The sequence below is a fragment of the Calidris pugnax genome, unplaced genomic scaffold (genome assembly GCF_001431845.1).
Source record: "Calidris pugnax isolate Ruff unplaced genomic scaffold, ASM143184v1 scaffold55, whole genome shotgun sequence".
Classification (NCBI taxonomy): Eukaryota; Metazoa; Chordata; class Aves; order Charadriiformes; family Scolopacidae; genus Calidris; species Calidris pugnax.
Window position 1 is genome coordinate 2,711,042 of NW_015090832.1, and position 24,445 is coordinate 2,735,486.

A 24,445-nucleotide genomic window follows, 5' to 3' on the forward strand; every position below is an offset into this window, starting at 1 on the left:
GCTTTCCAGCCACTCTTCCCCGAGCCTGTAGCGTTGCCTGGGGTTGTTGTGACCAAAATGCAGGACCCGGCACTTGGCCCTATTAAACCTCATCCCATTGGCCTTGGCCCATTGATCCAGTCTGTCCAGATACATCTGTAGAGCCTTCCGACCCTCAAGCAGATCAACACTCCCACCTAGTTTGGTGTCATCTGCGAACTTACTGAGGGTGCACTCAATCCCCTTATCTAGATCATCAATAAAGATACTAAACAAGACTGGCCCCAAAACTGAGCCCTGAGGGACACCACTGGTGACCGGCCGCCATGTCATGTTTCATAACATTTCCGTAAGAGGTTAATAATGAGGAACAGTTGAACTGGTATCCAATGGAGTAGGAAGGAGAAAGGCGGGGAGGAGGGACAGAGGTGGTCATATGTACAGATCCAGCTTCAATTTTCTTTGTACTTACTCCATTTGCCTTGCTCAGAGCCTGGAAGTATATGCTGTAGCTTTTCAGGGGCGAAAGCGGAGCGTTCCAGTAGCCGTTGTAGGTCTTGTTGTCACCCACGGTGAACGGCTGTGTGACGGGCAGGTTGATGGGCTTCAGCTCAGCTGCAAAGTAGTGCGGGGAGTCGAGGCTGGAAGCATTCTTGTAGCTCACTGGGACGGAGAAGCATTCGATGATGTCTGCAGCTCTCCGTGCTTTCTGCAGCTTCTCCTCCTTGACAACAAGCTGATAGACACTAGGGGGGTGAGAGGAAGGCAAGATTAGAGCCCCAAGAGTCTTAGATATCAAGAATGTTTCCAACAATAAAAGGAAAAGGCAACGTAAGAGAAACACTGTGAGGGCATCGCAGAAAACACCGTTTTTGGCAGACCAGTAACAGCAGCCACTGAATGTCATCATTTGGGCAAGATGCTGATCTCTTGCTCTGTTGATTTAGTTGGTGAAAGTCAGAGTAGATTTCAATCATGTCACACTTTGGGAAAAAGATGAAATAACAAAATATCCAGTCTATAACGAATTTTTAGAATATTAGAAAGTAGATGCTTGCTTTTTCAGCCACCAAGCTGAATTGTTTGCTTAGGCCAAATGGGGACTGCAGTAGAGGAGAGCGTTAGCACCTGCTAATGGTGTCAGATCCCTTTTGCAATAGTTTCAGGGAGCAAGAACCAGTTTAGGTCAAAAAGATTCTCAATTCTTCTAAGAAAGTAACTTTTCTTGGCCCTCCCTCACACCTCTTTTTGGGATATGTCCTCAGATGAAGACTTCTCTAATATTAATTCCAGACAGCAAGTCTCCTCCTACCTTCCATCACTAAATGTTGGGTTATATACTGAGCAGGGGCTTTCTGCCTCTCCCAAGTCACTTTTGTTTCAGGAAACAACAACTCTTCACATTCTATCCAACTCTATGAAATGTTAATCCTTTTCAATTCCCGCTAAGCTTTTGGCCTTTATGATACATAACAGCAATCTTGTTATTTCTAGCTTACTCTTTCAGGCTCGAGGAGCTTGCAAAGTATTCAAATGCACTCTGATTTTTTTATTTTTTTTTTTTTTCCCTTTCTTTCGCAGGCAGTTAACAAAGCCCCCAAGTTCAATACTGCTGCAGCCCAAGGCAGGTTTACTGTCTGCTCAACACCACTCACCCGTTTGACAAAGAAAGATCCCGCTGCAGTCATTTTACTTTTTGTCAGGATATTCCCCCCGTGCTGCCCTCCCCTGTCTGTGAGAGACTGGGCTTTTGTTTAGGCAGACAGGGGAGATCGATTAAAAGATTGGAAACAGCCAGCAGTGTATCATTCTCCCGGCTTTCACGGGCTCATTGTTGCAGAAAGATTGGTCTGAAAAATTCCTAGCATAGCAATAGCTCATCAATGCTCCTGCGGGAAGCGAGCTCCTGGCACCGTGGAGCTGGAGGGAGACAAAACCTCAGCTCCTGCTTTTGAATTCGCCGTTCTTGCAGGTCTGTGGGTATCTGGCACGCTCACTGCTAACCACAACGGGGCGGTCAGCAAATCGCTTGGAAATCATGTGGCTCCCACTGCTAGGCACAAAACCAACTAATTTTCACAAGACCAATTTATGAATTACTTAGGACTGAAGCTGTCCTCACGCAGGACGCTGCTAACATTCGCTAATGCCGCCGGAGCACCCACCCGACGTACGTATCGCAGCCTTTAATGACATCCCATCAACATTTTGGAAAGCTTTCCTCAATCCTACAGTCCATTAGAGGCCTTAATAAAAGACCGTGGACCTTCTCTGATATCTATTTTACAATTTCTAAAAAGATACACAGGCTTCCCAGCAATACTTCAAGTATTATTGCTGAGGATGTAGTGGGAGCTGGAAGCGAAAGCCCGTTTAACCTGAGCCCTCCTCTCAGCTTGGCAACAGAAACGTTGGGCTTTTGGACACTGCTCACTAACAGTCTATCTGATATTCTTATTCTGACCCTTCTCTCTGGCAATAACAATCCACTGGGAAAGTCTGTCATTTTGTTTGTCAGCAACACGCAAAATTGTGACTGACACTTTTATGGGCATTTGCCACACGCCTATGAACCTAAAAACGCTTGGTTTCTATTTTACACAATCCCAAACACTTGGATTTTCTGGTTACAGAAAATGTTCCCTTTATGTATATACATAAATACATATGTATAAATATATATAAATCTCTGTTCAGCCTAGACAGAGGCCAAGGGTTCCTTCTTCCTACCTCCCAAAGTATCCAAAGGGTGACATTCCCTTGGTGATCCCCTTACACACTTGTCTGTGGAGACATGTCCCAGGGTCATGAACTGCCAGATAACTGAACTCTTCCCCTAATCACCAGAGAACTTATTTATCTGTGAAAACATACTCCATTTCTCTCTTCAGGGTTCTAATACACCCTCCACCAGGACAAGCCCTCTTCTATACTATGAGCAACCTGCTCTGGTGGGACGTGTCTCTGCCCAGAGCAGGGGGTTGGAACTTCATGATCTTCAAGGGACATTCTTCATTTCTCTCTTCAGGGTTCTTAAACACCCTCCACCAGGACAGGCCCTCTTCTATATTATGAGCAACCTGGTCTGGTGGGATGTGTCTCTGCCCAGGGCAGGGGGTTGGAACTTCATGATCTTCAAGGTCCCTTCCAACCCAAACCATTCTGTGATTCTATGAGAAGAGTTTTGATGCATATAGAACCTAATGACAGATACTTTTTTGCCCGTATTCTTTCATGTTTTTGCTTTCATACTCAGCCATAATGCACTTCTTCCTTCCATGGGGATAACTCCTTCTTTTAATGACCCGAAATCTTCCTTTTAATGTTTATTCTTTTGGAATAAATTGAGGAGTCCCTGGAAGCACGAAGATACGTTAATGAACATTCAACTGAAGCGTAGTAGACGTCCCATTTGTGTTCAAGTTAAAACTCCACTAATCTCCTGCTCGAATCCTGTCTCTTTTCCTATAAAACCAGGATGCGAGGGAGCGCCGCGCTCACCGTCCACCCTAATGCCTGCTCTGCTGGAACTCCAGGGGAGCGACTGACTGACTGACTGACTGCTTTCTTGGCACTTTTCTCCTCTCTGTCCCCGCTCCCACCAACCAACACAGGACGTGTGCCTCCCTGTGCTCTCCCTGCCTGACGTGGGGACCCTCACCCTTCAGCCTCACTCCTTTCTCGCAGTCTCAGGTACTTGGTAGTGGCCAAGCGGCCACTCTCAAAGGAAGCAGTCAAGTGGACAAGAGCACGGCTAATTTCAAAGATTGCTCTGGAGTGAAGACTAATCACTCTGAGAAATTATTTCCTTACCAGATGATCGCTCTGGGTCTCATTTCCTGACATTTTGATCCCAGTATTTTGGTCTTTCAGACCGTCCAGAAGCGCAGGATTCCTCGTTCACCCCTGGCTGGTACACAGACCGGTAGAGTCTCATTTCCTCTTTTCTTCTTTTCTGCCACACCTTTGTATTTCAGGTTATGCCCTTTTCCTCATGTTTTGTTTTTACCTAGCAGCAGAATTTTCTTGAGTGCCTTTAGGGCATTTTCAGAGATCAACTTCTCTGCATTAACAAGAGAAGTGCTGCAAAGCACAGCGAGGGCTTCCCTTCCTCACCCGCTACCATCAGCGGTGAGATGCTCTCACAACTGTTCTCCTTCTCATTGGAGCAAGTCATCAGTGATCCTACACCCAAATGAAACTCCGGTGGGAATTCTGAGTAGCAAGCATCCCATTACCCACCTTAGAGTTTGGCCAAACCATCTGCATTCCCACAACAATTCTCAAAGCAGTAAAAGTAATTCAACTTTGCTCAGAAGATGATAACTTTCCATGATACGTTATGAGCCCCAAGATTGCGGTCGGGCACTAACTGAGAATAAACTCAGTGAGCAGGATCTGCCCTTTTGGCCTGCAAAAGCTCTTTGGCTGCAATCACAGCTGTGTCAGTCTTGGGCAGGGCCAACCATTTGCAGCTTGTTAGGACTAATAATTTTCTAATATGGGATTCCAGCCAAGGGAAAGGAGGACTATTTTTCCAAAAAGAAGTGCTAGAGGGAAGGAAAAAAACATTGGGCAACAGAAATAAGGAGGAGATAACCAAACTATTCTTAAAGCTCTTATTCTGGCCACCAGTTAGGCAGTAACACGGATCTCCTGGGGCTTCAGAGCTGCTGCTTTCAGCCACCACCACCTGAAGCACGGCTTTCATAGCAGGATTGATACACCAGTTGAAACTGCCCAGCTGGTAAGAGAGTTTCAGTGTTGTACATTGAAATTATATTAAAAAGAGACAACAAAAGCAGAGCATTAAAGCTCCCCACACTACACCACAACTTCAGTGCTAATAAACTGAAAGACGATAACGGTAAAACTAACAACTACATCTACATTTTTAATATTCAGCTGAATTTGCAAACACTGCAATCCAATGCACACACGTGTGTGCTGCAGGGCATGGGAGCAAGTCCCTCGTGCTCCTAGTGCTACACCACTCCATCCCACCGCCCTGGAGATAGTGATGCTGCTGTCCCCATAAGGACAGGGAAGGACGGGCTTCCAGACATCCATAAGCTCTGCTCTCCAGAGAGCTCTCCAGGGATTCTCCAATCTGGGCAACTAATCAAACGCCTGGCTTCCTAGAAGGCTGGGGAGCCGACTGCCCTGTTGTGCAGCTGCACGCTCTTACTAGAAAAGGAGGCCAAAACTGGATTCCTCGAGAAATTTCACAGGTCTCAGATAGATAAATCCACATTACTTAAATAGAAGCTTTTTAAAGTTTTTGACAGCTCCACTCTAAATCACTGATAAAAGCACCAGCCCTAATGGTCGCCACCACACAAATGTTGTCTGCAGAGGAAGAAAATGTGCTCTTATCATCATCTACAAGGTAATCTTTTAAATGATGAGTTCTCTATTCAGCGTGGAAGCCCAACTGCAGATAATCAACACTCCAAATCACAGCCCGTTTCTGCACGACTGAGATCTCTCCGAGCACTGTCAGACTTCTCCTGCCCCTGCTCTTCATTTCTCTCCGTGCCTCTTGCAGCACGACGTGAGGATGGACTGGGGAAGCACTTGCCCAAAAAACCTACCCATGTATTTAGACCAGACTCAAGTCCTGGATGTAGGATGTGCACAAATGTGGAAGGGAAAAGCCAACTCAGAGCTTTCCATAAAGAATTCAACATCTGCTCAGGGCACTTTGCTATCCTGATGTGATACCAACAAGGTGAATTCTTCACTATAAGGGTAGTATGTGAAAAGGAGTATCATTTCTTTGTAGCCTTACAGTGATCCCCTCACCTGACTTATTAAAGCTGAAAAGAAACAATGCTTCTGCAGCTTAGTACTCCCTCTGGACCGATTTTGGTACTAAATTTTCTTAAACGTATCACATGAAGATTTCATAGGTTTTCATTTAATTTTAATATTTAACACATAAATATATTATCATCCATATATTACTTCCAATAATATTTTCTCCTGAGGAACAAAAATAAGTGGCAATTAGTACAGCCTCGTCTTGCAGCGCATTTTTTAGCAGATTATTGTGAGCAGGTTTTGCAGCTTACCCAACAGAGAACAGAAACTTCTCATTCCTAGCTCAAATGAACACATCACTTTCACAGTAACTGTTTGATAGGCTACAGGAAATAAGATATCACCAAAGGGCAGAGGTGTCCTTATTAAAAGTTATTTTAATTCAAAGAACAAAGGACAAAAAGGACAAACAAAGTGAAGATGGAAAAGATGTGCATCTTCTAGTAGCTGTGTCATCTGAGACTGAAGGCAGGTGGGAGGGAGCAGCTGACATGGAGCTGGACACGCAATGTCCATTGTTGCACCTATTCTGGAGAATTAACAGATTCAGCACTCCTGAAAAGGCTATCCAAAACCACAAAAATTCAACCCAAATACTACCTGTCCATTCCACAAGAGCTAACACTGCACAGAGGTGAATAAAAGGCATCCGGTGCATACGAACAGAGCTAATTGTACAATAATTAGAGGGGCCAACAACCAATTCAGTCTTTTCTCTTATTCAGAAAGGAAATGTTTTTCAGAAGATGCCCTTAGGACCACGAGAGCGTTGCCAGTGCACTGGTTCATACCCTTGGGGAGCATCACACAGAGACCTCAAACACCGAGCGCTGATTTCCTCCTGCAGAGCCCTGTGACAAACTAGAGGCATCAGACAGAAGTTCAGCCATCAAACACGAGGCCTGCCCACTGGAAACGTTCACTGGAAACACACCCTCAGACCAGTTTCCCTGGTTGTTGTTTAAAGATGGCAGTCCTGACACCAGCCAGCTTTTTTTTAATTTTTTTTTCCAGAGCCCATTTTTTAAGTGAAGTCACAGAATCCAGGCTACAAACACTTAACACTAGCTTTTTTATCGTCTGGTTTTCCATTTAACTTAGGACCTCGTTAAATCTGGTTGAGCCAATTTAAATATGTTTGTATATATCCATGAAGGTTCATCACCTTTATTCTGACAGCATGGAGTGATCTCCCAGGCTACTGGGATGGGAGAGGGTTTGATATCTTGCCTGACACCCACATTTAGAATTCAGATTAGCTGTTGAATGTGCCTATGCTTGTTTTATGGCCAAACAGATTTCAGTGACGCAAACTGAGAGCAAAAGGTAGCATCAACAAAGTTATTTTCTCTTTCTTACAGGTATCTAAATAAAAACCTGAATTCTGCCACACAGGCAATAAGGAAAAAAAAATAATGGGAAATTTGAGGAAATATAACAGGGATGAAAGCTAGAAATATCCTATAAAAATCTATCAATACTCTGTAAAAAATGGTGAAATTAAACAGCAGGTAAGATCCTTCTTACAGTGTGCCTCCAGCCCTCCCATGAACTTGCACAGAAGGGATTTTGTAAAAAAATTCAACCAAAACCCACTAAAATCTAGAAAAGTTTTATATAGAACCATAGAATGGTTGGAGTCGGAAGGGACCTTAAAGATCATCCAGTTCCAACCCCCCTGCCCTGGGCAGGGACACCTCCCACCAGACCAGGTTGCTCCAAGCCCCATCCAGCCTGGCCTTGAACACTTCCAGAGATTAGGCATCCACAACTTCTAAATGGGGAATCCACGACTGCTAAATACAGCATGAATTCTACTAAAATTTACAAGAACTAAATGGATAATTCTCATCAAGCCCGATGCTGAGACTCACTATTCTGAGCCTACACCGCATCTAGAGCATCTCTTCCCTCTGGCCGTGCTGGAGAACATTCCCTCAGCGGGCTCCTCCCGCAATCCCACCTTCAGGCACTCAGGATTGACAGCTTCCAAACTCATAAAGTTTTCTGGGTTCAAACAGGTGGCGATATATTCCTGAAAATTGAGTTACCTACTTCCCGTGCTCCAAAATGTCACCCTTAATATCTTCAGTAGCACCTTGAATCAGAAGCTCTGAAACTAATCTACAAAACATAATGAACTGAGTTTTGCAGCCGCCCAGGATGTACATACAGGACCCAGTGCACTGTTCTGCAATTTTCTGTCTATTTAAGAACTGATTCGAAACCCATTAAAATCAATTAAAGATTGCGACTGTTCCCGTTAGGCTTTGGAACAGCTCCATGCAGAATACAAGATGCTGAAGTTAAGGTTAGCTCTCGATAAACAGTTTTGGGCAGAAAAATATGAAAAAACAGAGATTGTTCTGCAATGTCATCTTCTGGAATATGCTTGGCTATTTCAGAGATTCAAAAACTAGCCCATTATGAATACTGGGCTGCGCTACCATCAATGTAATTATTAAAAGAAATCAGCTTGTTCGCATCTGCAAGGCATTCACAAAAATAAAGCTTATAATAGCGATGCTACTTGAGGAAATAGTCTCTCACATTGCAAAGTTATTCACCCCAGATCCTTCATTTTGAAGTTATTTTTGTGTGTTCTTTTAACATTCATTTAAACAACTCTTCTACCACATTCACTGAAGTTGAAGAATACCAACAAAAACAAAAAATTCAGCCAAATTTGTGAAAATGGCAGAGGAAGAAGAGACGGTAATTACTGCCATTGCTGGGAAAAAAACCTGCTGAGAGTGAGCCAGTAATAATGTAATTCATTTAATCAAGAAGGCTGATAAGAAAGTCTCTTCACATTTTCTTCTACTCTCATATTCAGTTGTCTAGATTTACTACCAAGGCATGTTGTACCCAGGAATTCATGAAACAAAGGGTAGCGATTTCACACTTGGATAATACTATTTGGAGACAGATTTTTCACATGGGCATGCTTTTATTGCTAAAATTTCAAGCTTTGTTAAAATTTCTATAGTGACTGAAACGGGTACTAGAAAAAGTAAGGAAGTTTAAAGACTGCACGTTCCCTGCACAGAAGAGAGATATGGTCCCATATTCTCCCCAGTCAGTACCAGTATAGGTGATGAGCTCCTGTGGGACGGGCGCTGGTATCTATTTAAGGAATTGCACACTGTGTCAAGCTTAAAAAAAAAAAAGGCAAAACCAAACAAAATATCCCTATTTGTAACTATAGAAAAGCATCCTGTCAGCACCACTATATCAAACGCTATCTTTGGCCAGAAGACTTGGCCTGAAACTTCTTTGCAGTCATACTGCAGCACCACATAAAGCTCCCACAACTGACTCAACAATGAAACATCTATTAGAAAGTAGCAGGGGTTTGTTTTTTTCTATTTGTTTGTTTTGTTGTCGTTGGTTTTTTAACTTTGTTTTGGTAAGAAGTGATAATGTGATGTCCAATGTAGTGTTGCATGGCCTCAGCCCCTAGGTGGGTAGACTTTTATCCTGGCAGATCTCTCAAGTGCAATATATCACTAACCCACCATTGCAGATGTTCATGCACCAGCACTGAGAGAGTGCAATAATGAGTGACTTGCCTGGTATAGAAACATAGAATGGTTTAGGTTGGGAGAGACCTTAAAGATCATTGCGTTCCAACCCCCCTGCCCTGGGCAGGGACACCTCCCACCAGACCAGGTTGCTCCAAGCCCCCTCCAACCTGCCCTTGAACCCCTCCAGGGATGGGGCAGCCACAGCTTCTCTGGGCAACCTGGGCCAGGCTCTCACCACCCTCACAGCAAAGAAGTTCTTCCTGAGATCTCAGCTCAATCTCCTCTCTTTCAGTTTAGAACTATCCCCCCTCGTCCTATCGCTCTACTCCCTGATCAAGAGTCCCTCCCCATCTCTCCTGTAGCCCCTTCAGGTACTGGAAGGCCTTTATAAGGTCTCCCTGGAGCCTTCTCTTCTCCAGCCTGAACATCCCCAACTCTTCCAGCCTGTATCACACAGTATCAGTTGCCTGTAACAAATCCCCACATTCTTGTCCAATTCTCCTGCTCCTATTCACCAGCCAACATCTTCCATCTAACAGAGTCTGGAGTTTCCAGCCTGAACACATGCTAATCATACAGAATCTTTCAAGAAGACAAAACAAAAAAACCCACTAGTTCTGGGCATCCCTTGAGATGTGACCTACAGAGATGAAGGTGGGCTGGTGTGATTGACACTTTAAATAAACAGCTGTGTGCATGTGTGTCCAACAAAATACCCGTGTGTGTGCACATACGTGTGTATCTACACATAAACACATATATTATAAACAGTGCATCCAACCTCATAACGTTCCACTCACCGTTACTCTTCTGTGAGTGATTAATGACCACATCTTTGCAAGGAAGGACAGGTATTGGAAGAAATCTAAAAATTCCATTATTCCCATTCGGTTCTGAGGAAGTCTAATCATGGCCAAAGCAGAGCGAACAGAAACGTGGCAACATCCACTAAACATAAGTAGGTGTCAAAAAGACAACTATATCGAAGGTCAGTATTTACTGACCAAAAAGAAGGATTTGTGTGCTTAAAAGCCCATTTTCCCCAGCTGTATCATTTGGTCTAATAAAAGATGCTATCCATACTCACAATATTGCCTCCTTTCCATCCCCAGACCACCAGAACGCTGCTACCGCATCTATTTACTTGTGTTATATACGCATCATTCTTTTAAATGCTTTAAAATCTCTCAGTTTAATCTTCATGGAAATCAAAATTAAAAAAGAAAAAAAAAGAATACAGAACCAGAAGGCATTTCAAAGCTGTGTATTCCATTATCTCAACCATCTCCATAAGCCTGACCTGGCTTGCAACACAGATTAGACATAATAGCTGCCATTCCCCAGTGGAACCGGCCCAGTCCCTATCTCTCCAGTTCAATGTTATTTTGTGTTGGCAGATTAAAGATAATAAGTGCAGACAGATACGGCTTTCGCTGCAACAAGAGCTAATGTTAGTGGCTTTGGAGGTGTTTTTTCCCTCCTGAGCCACCTGCCATCTGTTTGATCTACACACACAAAAAAAAAAACCCAACCCCTTTTTTGTTAACGTCGCTCAGCATTAAACAGGCATCGCTGACTGAGGGCTTGGCACCATCCTCAGCGATCACTGGTTCAAGACCAGAAGGAAGTTTCAAGGACAAGAAGAGCCAAGGTGGGTTTCGAGCGAGGTGCAGGGTGAGGAGAGACTGTGGGACACCCCTACTGGGACCGGCCACTACCTTCTGCTGTGTCCTTCATAACAGCACTGCCTTGGACAAGGGATGAGTATATTTCCATATATTCTCAGTCAGAATTAATGTGGGTATTTCCAATGGCTTCCATGAAATTAGGTCCATTTGGATGCAGAAATAATCCAATCTGGATTTCAAAGACTTCTCTCCCTTTGCCACAACCACAGCTACCAGACCGTGGAGGGCAAACTCACACAAACGAATCTCATGTCTTCTTTTAGAGAGAACATGAGAAAAATGTTTTTTTTGGGTTTGTGTGCGTTTGGTTGGGTGTTTTTTTCTAAAAGTAAAAGGCTGAGAAAACCACAAGACAAATAGGAGAAACCTGCTCTGTTTCTAACCTCGGGAGAATCTTCATTACTAGACAAGGCCCGTATGGTCAGGTAACAGGCTACTCACAATTATATCATCCATGTACAACAGAGAAGAGGAGCTCTCCTGGGTAAGGATAATATAGATTTTCAGCGCCTGAAGCTGCAGGAGCATCAGCCAGATTCTTTCCACCATTTCTGGACAGTTTGTGCTTTTCAGAAAGTGCAAAGTGATCATGCTTCTGACACCAGGGATAGGTCTTAAGTGGTACCTTCAATATAACATCTCCTGCCCCGGAACGAAGGAAAACTGAGGATGGAGAAAGGGGAGAAGAAAAGTCCCAAGGGCAAGGACTCTGCATCAGTTCACAGCTGGTCTGTAATCATCTGGAAACAACTTTTACCTCCATCATAATGGGAATGGGACAGATTTAGACAGCGGGAGTTTGTATCTGATAATCCTGTACATCACCAAGTCTCTTCAAAGCAAAGTATTTTCTTGATGCAAGAAAAAACACAAAATATACGGCGCATCCTTCCATAGGAAAAAAAAAATAAAAATCATCCTGCATCAACATCAGCTCCTGCAGCTCCTTAGGGATCTGTCAAGGTGGGTGCCCAGGGAGGTCAGCGTTGCCTCCTCTGCTGCTTTGCTGCTTGACCTCTCCACCAAAAATACTGCCCTCTCTGCCTCTCTCATCACCTTCCTCTTTTGCACCATGACTACTGTTAAAAGGCCTATTTCCCCTTCCTTTCGCACTGTAAGCAAATCCCTCACCATCTCCCAGCTCTGCCTTTTGCTTTGGAAAAGCGCTGTGCAAGGAGAACTGAAATTACAGAGAGGCAGAAGAGCATCATGGCTGCAGAGGTTCGTTCTTCTGAATTGTCTGGCTGCATTTATGATAATCCCTTCATTCCATCTGCAGCCCACGCACTTGTGCAGCAGCCCCCTTTTCTAGTTCCAAGAAATTATGCATTCATTATGGAGGAAATTAACACCTCAAAGCAAACTATAATTAGGAATTCTTCAATTCGGTTTATGCTTTTTCAATTAGGCCCTCTATAATTTTAATCACGGGAGCATTAACATGTTTCCGGAATTTATATACCTGTAGTATAATTAAATCCTGAAATGCCTTAGTCTGCAACAGCAAAGCAGAGCTTACTCATCTCCCCTTTTATTGCCTTTTTCTGTCATTATAGACACATTGAGGGGCACCTGCCGGCACAAACACTGCCTGCCACGTGGGACAGAAGAGACCCCGTGCCCTCTGAACTCATCATCCTCGCTCCTGCAGAGGGGCTGCTGGCTGGAGAAACCTCATGTGGTGCTTCTGAGGAATGGACATTTGCCAGGGACTTGTGCCCGGACTCATCCCATCTCATTTTAAGAACCTTAAGGAGCTGCTTTGATTAAGTAAATCATCCTCTGTCCAAAAGAGGTCCACCAAAAGAGCCGAGCTCCTTCCTTGGGCTGCTCAGACCTGGAGCAGCTGTGCTCAGGCTCAACCCAGCCCATCCAGGGGCTCTCACAGGCCAAAGGAGCCTGGGCAGCACGCCTCAAGAAACCCAGAGTTTCTCATTTTTAAAATCTTTCACACTTTTGCCATTATCCTTTTATTCTATGATAACAAGGAAGGGGCATATTTGCTCTGGGAGCCGTGAAGAAAAGAAATGTCTTGGAAAAAGAAACCTTCAAACTGGCAACCATGGGTGTTTTCTACTGGTTGACAGCTTGATGTGAGAAAATGGCCATCAATTTGTGATTTTCAGCTTAAAGTTCAGACTTCATTAACCTTTTGATTGCTGGAATTTAATCTGACAGTTCATGCAGCCGGCATAAAAGATTTATGCAAAAACATTCATTCCCCCACTCAGTAGTTTCAGGCCTTCATCAAACTAAACAGTGTTAGCAAAAGCTTCACTGTAGAGCTAATAAAATGCTGCTTGACACAAAAGAATTGTGTCTATGTGTAATTTGATTGTTAAAATATTATCATTTAAATATATGCAAATTTTATGGCTTCCCACTTCCATTTCTGTCTGCTGCCACAACTCTCTGTGGAACTGTCAGTGAGGGACAGCAGGTCAACCCAGGCCCAGAGAACGGTTCTGGTGGCTGATAAATGGGCAAAGGCAGTTTGATGACCTTTGAAGTGGTGGTATCCTCAGATGCACAGTGTGCTGACCCAGTAAGAAAACGCATTTCCTGCACCAGATGAGACAATTGACATAAAATGCCCCTTATTCCTCACATTCTACAGCCAACACCTGACCCTTCAGGACGGAACTAAAAAAAAGCTTGAAACATCAATTCACCTAATTATGCCCTGCTACATAAATGACTAAACATTCCTCCTGATACTTAACAGCTGTTGCTCTGCATCCTGAAGCACCTCTATATCTCCCGATACAGCAGGCAAAGCACCTCTAAGCTCTTGTATAACTTCAAGTGCCGCTGAAGTCTGATCCAACCAGTAGGATCTAACCTCCTCCCCGGCCATTTCCACCACTCCAGCTGAAATGGCAATGGGTGCTCATGCTTCCAGTGCTGTGCTCTGCTCAGGGTTCAGACACACTAATGAGGTCGAGCCTACAAATGCTTATTATAAATGTGCAACTCTATTCTGCTCCTTTTTTTTGGTATAATAAACACCATGCTGCCGTTACTCCATGCCTTTCACCCAAATTCTCATTTTTGTTCTCTCTCTCACATTCACACACGGTTAAAGAAAAAGCAGACCTGTTTTATCTTGAAGAGGGAAAGAAACTTGCTCATTTACCTTCAAACTCCTGCCTCAATTAAAGGCAGAATGCCATGCAGGAGAAACCCAGCTTGAATGATTTCAGAACAATATCCCTGAGGTATATTATAGGAGATGTTAATTAATATAGATAATTAGGCTTATAATATCAGAAGCCTAGATTGATAATCTCATTCCTCATTAGATACCACCAAATTAAAAGATCTAATGTGATGACTGCTTGCCCTGTATTCAATCAACCCAGTCACATGACGCATACATTTGAATACGCGTTAGGAAGAAGCGGGCCAGGAGTTTTATTTCCCAGGTATTTATAACATGCCTATCACAGCAACTGAACTTGCACAATTACCAAGGGCATGATAATTTGTTATGCTCCCCATGGCTTTCAACATGAGAACCTTTTTCATTGTTTCGCTGATCCCTGACTCCAGTCTTTATTTTCAAGCACAAGGTAGGCTGCGTGGGAGTTTTAAGAACAAGAAATTGCCACCCTTTCTTGGCATTAATGAATTAATTATTAACATAAATGCCTGAGGCAAGCTCATGTGATGCCACTGAGAAGCTGCAAAGCAGCAAGCTGAACGGCATTGCTCCCAGTATAGCTGGGGAGATCCAGCCACCAAAGCCACCATCTGGAAAACAAACAAAAACCCCAGCAAATGTTGCGAGTTTATAGCTTCTCCTCTCATTCCTCCTCCACCCTGGAATCAAGGTCACAAGGGCTCACAAACCTCTCCTTCCTAAGGACGGAAAGAACTACTGTGCGTTAAAAACCAAATCAAAAGAAGGGTGCTGGTGACAGGGGTATAGGAAAGGTAAGTTCAGGATGAACAGATGATACCTAAAATCACAAGAAAAGAAAGAATTATCTGGAGATTAAAGTTATAGCCTATGGCTCCAGAGATTCTTTATTTCTACTTTGTGGCAGACTGAAAGGGAAGGCAGGTTTTATCTGCCAGAGTCTCAGTTCTCCAACGTAAAATGGAAGCAATACCGCTCCCCCCCGTCACAGGAAATTTCCATTTGTTAGTGTATGTTCCTAAGTACACAGACATCATATGGGATTGTTTGCTTGGAAAAAAGCTCAAGCATAAAACCCGAAAAAGCACTGTTCCTAAGTGTTCTGTTAAATAACACTACAACTGTTTTCTCTTAATTTGTTTAGCATCACGTAGACCAAAAATATTTCCTTTATTTCATGCTTGGGAGACCAAGAATCAGATCATAATACTCAAGAGCAACATGGGACTTGGTCCACAGAAACCCATTTCTCCTACTGGCTGTCTGTTGATATGAAAATATCTGTTTCACCTTTGCTCAGTACTTCTAAATAAAGTGTAAAATATTTAAACCTGTTCTCCTGTTTAGATTTATTTCCTTTAAGATGTACAGTAATAAAAATCCTTCATCACCATCAAAGTGATTACAAGAACCCGACCATGGCACGCATACACAATAAATGACTCTTACTGAATATACTTCTCCAGGATCACTTACACATGCTACTTTCCCTGCATATAGATATATATAACTTCCCCCCCAAATATACATACATATATGTATGCATAAAGGCAAGTGCAAAGACTGAATACCCGTGTTCTAATAATACTGTTCTTTAGCACAGTACGAGGTCAGTGCCCAAGGACCGTCCTGTACCCGCGGTGCTGGCAGACACACAAAGGAACATCAGAGATTATTTACTGATACACCTCAGAGAACTGCAGGAAGATAGGGAGATTAAATGCATCTTTTTTCCAACAAAAAAAGCTCTCCATTGTCTGAAACCCCCCAAAATAATTGCAGACTCTTCTCTAATGTCCTTCCACGGTGTCCTACAGCTCCAGTACACAGGGCTGCATATCGACAAGGCAATCACACCTAAGGGGAGCATTTATTTAAAGTCTGAAATCCTCAAAACTAATACACACTCTGGAAATCTGATTTTCTCCATAATAATAGTATAGGTAGATTGATAGAACCAACCGCATGTTAATAAACCAGATGGACTTTCAAGTATCCAACACACAAAAAAGCAGCCCAGTGGACACGTCATGTAGATAAAATCCCTCACAGTGGTATTTTCAAGCAGCGAATGGGATATAAATTCTCAAATAGAGGTCTAAAGATGTCATATGTGAATAATCTATGAAGGACTGACTCAGCCCTCCTGACAATAACAGATTCAAAGGCAGAATTATCCTCAAAATCACACTGGAGATTTTCAGGAAAGAAGTGAGGAGTAAAGATTGGGAACACTTGCATTCTTCTTTCCTCTTCTGAATCTATTATAGATGAATGTCAGTCTTCAGCAAATCAATCACAGCACCATTCACGGGCTTTAGATTGATATAAGAACACCTAAAAGTTATTTTTAAAGGGCAACCTGGAGTCAAGCTCTGCAGGTTATACCATGGAAAATAAAGGCAAGAACGAAACGCCTGTGCCACAAGGGGGAATATTTACGCCTGCTGATGGTTCGTTTTTCTTTTGGCAACGGGACAAAATAGATGAAAGAATATAGAAGTTTATATTATTTCTATTAGTTCATATGAAAGTGTCTTCACTGTTATCCATAGATCGTTAACAATGCCGAGTTCATGATCGTTAGTTTTATAAACAACCTCATTTAAGTTATTTATCATGAGCACTGGGGAACATCAGAAATGTCTTAATGTTGAAAGTGACTTTGGATTCGGTGTACCTACACTTCGGGTGAAGGGAAATACAATGAATCTTATTTGAAATATTCTACAATATTACTCTAAAATGATCTTGCAGACCATACCCCATCTGTATGCTGCTCAGCCAACACAAAGTCACATAATGATCTTATGCAGTATCTGTATGCTGCTCAGCCTGCAGCAGGAGGAAACAACACAAAGTCACATAATGATCTTATGCAGAGACACCAGTTGACAATCACACCCCCACACATACTCCAACTCACCATCCCCAGTATATAAGAGGAAATATTAAGGATAATTACTCTGTAGTCAGATTTTTTTTGAGTTTCACAGTTCAGAAGGACTACAGTAAAAAGCCAGGGCACTGCAGAGTGGACACTGGCTGCCTGGGGAACTCTCAGGTTGAAGAGATGAGGGGTCAACCTACTCCTGCATAGTGAAAGATTTCAATATCAGAGGTTTTATAAGAAGGTGTGAGGAAAATCTATTTCAGACTACTTTCAAGGACCTTTTCGGCACCCTCTCAGGCAGGCTGGGATACGAAAGGTCAGTGTGAGAAATGGAAGGGATGCAGGAAAGCATGGCCGTGCCTGGGGGAGGCCAGGAGAAGAGGTGTCCCACCAGCACGCCGCAGCACACAGGATCCCCTCCGGGCTCTCCACGCCGGCTCGCTGCTGAGCATGGAGATTCCTCAGGAGTCTGTCTCAAATCCCTGTTTCCACTAGTGCACAGAGGATGGCATCAGGCTAGGAGGGGCTCCAAGTCATTTAAGTTTCTATCAGAATTTTAAAGCGTTTTGAAACCCCATTTTACTGTATTTAATCACAGAATCACAGAATCGTAGTGGTTGGAAGGGACCTCAGAGATCATCGAGTCCAACCACAAAAAAAACCAACCAAACAAACAAACAAAAAACACACACACCACAAAAAACACAAACCACCACCCACCACCTAAACACACAACAACAACCACCAACCCAAAAACCATCACCCACCCACACAGCACCCCACCACAAACCAGTAATCTTGGGCACTAGAGCATGCCCTGAAGAACCATGTCTACACGTTTCTTAAATACCTCCAGGGATGGTGACTCCACCACCTCCCTGGGCAGCCCATTCCAATGCTGGATAACCCTTTCAGTAAAGAAATGTTTCCTAATATCCAACCTGAACTTCCCCTGGTGCAACTTGAAGCCATTACCCCTTGTCCTATCATCTGTAACTTGGAAGAAGAGACCGACCCCCATCTCTCCACAGCCTCCTTTCAGGTGCTTGTACAGAGCAATAAGGTCTCCCCTCAGTCTCCTCTTCCCCAGACTGAACAACCCCACCTGCCTCGGCCTCTCCTCGTAAGACTTGTGCTCCAGACCCTTCACCAGCTTCATTGCCCTTCTCTGGACCTGCTCCAGCACCTCAATGTCCCTCTTGTGGTAGGGGGCCCAAAACTGGACACAGTACTCAAGGTGGGGTCTCACCAGTGCTTAATAGAAGCGAATGGAGAACGCTGTACTTGTGAAGGGCAAATAAAACACACACAAACAAAAGGTGGAAAAACTAACAAGAGAACAACAAAGAGGGTATATTGGATCTCAGCTTGAATACAGAAAGAACACCGAGGGGGAAGAAACACCTCGTTCTTGTGTGTTCAAAGAGTCACAAGCAGCTCACAGTGTGCTGTTCTTCTAATCCTCTGGGTGCTGTTGAAACCTCCAAGGGAGTGCTGCCTGCTCTGGGATACGGTATTTTGCCAGAATTTACACAAATTGGAGAGTGTGCAGAACAGACTGAAAGAACAGGTATGAGCTTGGAAAAATCTAAGGTTGAAATAACTGGATTTGTTTGGGCTAAGGACAGTCTATATGGTTACACAAGAGGAAGGTATTCACACCTTCTGAGGCTGTCATGGTTAATAAAAAGCTAAAATTCTCTCCAAGACCTCCCCACCCCCCCACACGCTCCTGTCCATTCTGTTTTTCATACACACGTCCAAATCAATGAAATGGGCTCATTACAGGAAGCAATCTTATCACTTGGATGTGGCAGGTAAATATTGCACTCTCTGCAAACGTGCGTATAATAGGTTACAATGCAATTAAAGAAACCAGAATGAAAATTTATAAAAATCCCTACCATTTTTTTATAACAGATGCATTGGCTGGAAAAGACATTATTCACTGAACGCAGTTAAAGTGTAGTAAATTGTCCTTGAGAAAAATCACAAGAGTTTTCAATAAAAAGACAAAATAGCAACACTCTTTAGACAGCAGGTGGTAAAACGAGATACAGGAATGTTCCCCCATATAAAGAAATAAAACAAAACAGAGCTGTGTGATTTTACTGCTCTTTTCCAGCAGAAAAACATCCCTAAAGGACTCAGAAAATAGGCTCTTAAATTCGCTCATATGGAGTACCAGAGATTGAAAGGGAAACTTTAAAATACATTACTCAGAAAAACTAGGAAAAGGATGGTGCTAAGTCTTAAAGAGCAGATTGTTTGCTCAGAAGTATCAATGCAATTTTGGGGAGAGATGTGACATGGGGTGGACCATCAATTGATACAGGATATTTCATTAAATCCAGGAGTTTACATCTGAACAATCTGCCCCCGAGTACTCAGTGGGACATCCTTCAAAAGCACTAAGAACCTGTCAGTGGGATGTAGGAACCCAAGTCTGAGCGTGTCCAGAGAAGGACAAAAGAGCTGGTGAGGGGTCTGGAGCACAAGTCTTGTGAGGAGCAGCTGAGGGAGCTGGGGGTGTTCAGCCTGGAGAAAAGGAGGCTGAGGGGAGACCTTCTCACTCTCTGCAACTCCCTGAAAGGAGGGTGTAGCCAGGGGGGGGTCAGTCTCTTCTCCCAAGGAACAGGTGATGGGACAAGAGGAAATGGTGTCAAGTTGTGCCAGTGAAGGTTTAGGATGGATATTATGGGTACACAATAAAAGAGGCAACATGTGAAGGCGGGAAAGACTGAGGGAACGGAGGTGACCAGGTCTTACACAGCAGCTCACGCATCATACTCTAGAATGGCTTAGGTTGGAAGGGACCTTAAAGATCATCTGGTTCCAACCCCCCTGCCCTGGGCAGGGACATCTCCCACCAGACCAGGTTGCTCAAAGTCCAACCTGGCCTTGAAACCCTCCAGGGATGGGGCAGCCACAGCTTCTCTGGGCAACCTGGGCCAGTGTCTCACCACCTTCACAGCAAAGAATTTCTTCCTGACATCTCATCTCAATCTCCCCTCTTTCAGTTTAAAACCGTTTCCCCTCATCCCACCTCACCCCTCCCTGACCAAGAGTCCCCCCTGTCTTCCTGGAGCCCCTTTAGGGACTGGAAGGGGCTCTCCTTGGAGCCTTCTCTTCTCCAGACTGAACCCCCCCAACTCTCTCAGCCTGTCCTCACAGCAGAGGGGCTCCAGCCCTCAGAACATCTTTGTGGCCTCCTCTGGACCCACTCCAACAGGTCCATACCCTTTCTGTGTTGAGGACTCCAGAGCTGGACACGTGATGGTGTGAGGAGCACAGATAGATGCAGAATCTGAATAGACACATGTGCGAGGACAGTTTGGACATCCATCATGGGAGCGACGGAGGCCTGAGGCCTCCTCCACCTTGGATGGCGGTGCTCAGTCGGCTGCGTGACAGTACACAGCTGCACCTTTGGAAGCTGCGGTGCTGCAGAGGCATCTGAAGCGCTGCTGAAAGGGTAATAACCCCGTGCAATGCTATCAGTAATCCCTCCCGAGGTTAACAGCGGGAGGCGAGTAGGTTGAGGCGTTTATAAAAGGAGACTGTGAAAGGCAGAATCAACAGCAGAGTTGGCCTTTTAGTCGGCGCTGGCTTTCAGCAGCTCCATTATCAGAGGAGAATGAGAGAGGCGTGAGTGGAGCCCGGGGAGGGAGGAAGGAGAGGGGAGAACTGTGAAAAGAGAAGACAAAACACCTACCTGACGGGTGCTCCCCGGGACTGAGCCGGCTTCAGCATCACGGTGATGGTGGTGTCAGTCTCGTTCAGGGGGGAGTCCGTGTCGTACTCCGGCATCGACGGTGCTACAGCAGAACAAAGAGCAAGATGTTAGTTATACACCAGTTACCGCCTTTGGTAGTGATGGCAACGTAATATTAACATTTCTCAGAGACCATTTAACATTTCTCGAACGAAACATCAAAATACTTCCCAATGTTATGACCAAAATTGTCAAAACCGCTTAAATATTTGTACACTCTTTTCCTATTAAAATTAAACAGGAACCAGACACCCAAACCTTTAAGTTGCCATCTTGAATTTTTAAGACTTAGTAATCCTCTGAGATGGGATCATTCCTTCCATTTTAAAGGTGAAGAAAGAAAACGCCATGGACATGATAAAAGGGTGAGGGATTCCACAGCAGAGCTAAGAAGAGCACTGAGGAAGCCTGGCTCCTGCTCCCTGTCCTGGTCACTGGATCAGACCATCCCCATGGCTTTGCTGGTGTGTTCCCCAAAGCAATATGGAAAACCACCGAATATTCACACTTAGCCGAAGTCTAGTTTCTACTTCTGCTTTCTTATCTTCTGTTAGGATCCTTTCCTGATAGCTCTTCTTACGAACATATTGTACTTAGTTCATTACTTCTTCCTTCCCCAACACAGATATCTGTTTGGGACAATTTTTGTCTTGGAAGAACTCAAGAGATCATGACATCAGAACAGCATCAAATCTATTCCAAAGATGCAAGTTTTGTTGAATGTCTTCAAACTATAAAGCAAACAGAAGAATTCGCACAAAAAGTTCATCTGTAACTCACAAGGGCAAGGCACATTGTGGGGGATCCCATATTTAATCCTCTCACAGTGACTTCCACCGTAAATCCTGTTTGCAATCAGGATTTTCATCTAAATGCCTGAAAACTGTCAAGGAATGTTGGTTGCTATTATCAGCTCAGCTACTGACTTCCCTGTCATTAAGCTGGCAATGAGTTCAGAACCAATGCCAATCCCTTAACGAGGATTTCTCCGAAAAAGGTGCTCTGCATCAGGGAGAAGCAGTGCCAGGCATTTAAAGAAGATGCATGTCACCAGAGGTCTTCTACACCAGAAACCACCATAGCTGCTGGAGATGCCACCGCGAGGACTGAGGGGATGGCACCAGGAGGTTGTAGGGCCAGGCTGGACACCAGAAACAAGCTGGGCTCTGTCTTTGCAGGCTCCATCATCTTCTAGCCCTGCTGTGGCACTGCACTGGTGCCACCAAATTGTTTGTGATGCCTTAGCCAGCTCAGTGTCTCCTCCTGGCTGTGTGTGAGACCTGGTGAGTTATCTTCTGGGTGAAACACTGCGCCTGCCACAGAGAATTTACAGTCTTCCTTTCAGACACCTTATAGTTTAGAAGCAAATGCAAGAAACATGGGTGTTGGCAGGACTAGCTAATGGTGTTAAGTATAATTCAGCAATTAGAGTCTGTATTAGTCACCAGACACTGAAATAAGATACAGTCATTTTCTTGTGATCTCAAGACAGAACAGTTGTGTGGTAGCTCAATAAAAGGACAATTGGCAGCGATCTCTCTAAAATATCAACTACTACTCATCAATTTAATGCCTATTTTACAAGATCCCAGTTCTGCCCAAAGACAAGTCCTCAGGAATTCTGCCATTTAATTGTGATTAAGACTTAAACAAATGTGTCCACACATATAAACATATACACCCACAGGTGGCTCCAGCATAGACTTTTCATTTTGAAATACATACAGTCCTACAAGGACATGCCAGTCAATGCAGAAGTCTTTCTTCTCCCTACTAACCTTTGCACTCCTCCTTAGAGCAAGTTTAACAGTAATTTCCAAACTACAGCCATAATTTCAAGTGTTACTAGTGTCCTGAAGGTCTCAAATGTTTATTTTGAATTACTGAAATAATAGGTAAGGTATTCCAAAAAATTACAGTTTTAAACTGTGTTAGACAACCTATTTTAGTGCTATCAATTAAATTCTACATATGTCTGCCCAATATCATCTCTACCATCCCTTTATCCATCTTTTTTTTGATACCTACCCTAAGTTTCCATTTTATTCTAGAGACATGCACCTTCTTCTTTGCAATGCCTCCTGATCTTAGTGCTTTTCATATACTTGTCTGCCTACCTCAAGCCCTCCCTCTGCCCTTACTCTGAATGAAAACATAAAAACAGCTTTTCTCCTTTATTTTTAGTCTCCTTGCACTATTAATTCAATTACTTCATTACATCCATTTTGGTGCAATCTGAAAGTAAAAGCCACAATGAAGGAGCTTCCCCAGCCAGGCAGATAATACTAACAACTAATATAGGGATAGTTTATTTGTAGAACTAATGAAGAATCTCATTTAAAATGTTCCACAAAGATATTAATGGATATTGAAGATACCCACAAATTAACCACGGCTTTTGCAACCCAAACAAACACAGATAATGGATTGAGGCTGTTTTAAAAATCTGCCCTATGAAACTTGTTCAGACACTGAGCCAAATGCATTTATATTGTTTTATGCATCAGCTGCAGGTCTAAAGAATAAATCCCTATAAAATTCTTTTTTATTCTTCTCCAAAGCAGTACCTGAAATCTTCGTTGCAATCCGTGTCGTGATGGGTGGCCCAAAGCCCTTGACTGTGCTGGCTTTGATGGTGAATGAATACGTAGTCCCTGGGTATAATCCTACAAAGAGGTGATGGGTTTCATTCCTTAGTTTGAAGACTTTCCCTCTTTGGCTGGAGAGGTCAGCGCTGGGATCCAGGGACCCAACGGCCTTGTACGTAATCTGCAGAAGAAGAACAAGGAGAATAAGGTGAGAAGGGGCATTCTGCTCCTGGCCTTTCTCTGCTCCCCTACTTGGCCATCCCTTGAGACTAGACATTGAAAATACAAGGACAGATACAATTTCAGTATCTCTAGTGGGATGTTCTGTTTGGATGCTGGCGAACAAACAGGACAAATTTTTCCAAGGCTTTCTAAAATACAAGGACAGATACAATTTCAGTATCTCTAGTGAGAACTTCTGTTTGGATGCTGGCGAACAAACAGGACAAATTTTTCCAAGGCTTTACTTAGAAAAAACCTAATTTCTTCTCTCCACCAGAACCTCAGCATGTGCTGATTTACAACAAAAGATGCAAACAATTGCTTTTTTTTCAAAGTCTCAGAACTTCCGCAGCCAAACCAGGGTGCAGGATTTTCATGAGAATTTCCCACACAACCCCTCTACAAAATATGAAAATTTTCGGTGCAAACAGGGAGACATTTTCCTTCAGGTATCTTTTGCTTCTGCCAAATGGTCTCTTCAAAAGGCCGCTGAAAACAATGGGAGCCTTTAACTGATAACAAAGGGTTTGGAAGTCTTTCCCTGCGCTAAACGGAATACGCCAAAACGAAATGTTGACATTAAGTGGTATGTTTAAATGAAATAAATATCATCAGGTCTTTAGACAAAAGGCCTTCTCTTCTCTGAGCCAGCTTCTGCTGGCCTTCCCCAAGGCCTGTTTTCAGCCCCACTTTGCAGGTCTACACGTGGTACCTGCCTGGCTTTTGCCTGGGAGAGTAACCCAGCAGGGTTCCAGCCCTGGAGAACCGTTCCTGAACACCCACTGCCGGGGCTAACGCAGCTTTAGAG

The 24,445-nt window shown here is 43.7% G+C and overlaps 1 protein-coding gene across 8 annotated transcripts in view; it reads right to left on the reverse strand.

Annotated features, from left to right (window-relative positions):
- Positions 1-24,445, reverse strand: part of PTPRT (protein tyrosine phosphatase, receptor type, T) — a 481,241-nt gene that overhangs the window by 95,672 nt on the left and 361,124 nt on the right. For all 8 annotated transcript variants that reach the window (XM_014941276.1, XM_014941273.1, XM_014941274.1 and 5 more), the window contains exons 10-12: positions 23,395-23,596; positions 20,768-20,870; positions 452-725 (exon numbers count right to left, since the gene is read on the reverse strand). In XM_014941276.1, coding sequence (XP_014796762.1) covers positions 452-725; positions 20,768-20,870; positions 23,395-23,596 — 579 coding nt within the window. The remainder of the gene's footprint in view (positions 1-451; positions 726-20,767; positions 20,871-23,394; positions 23,597-24,445) is intronic.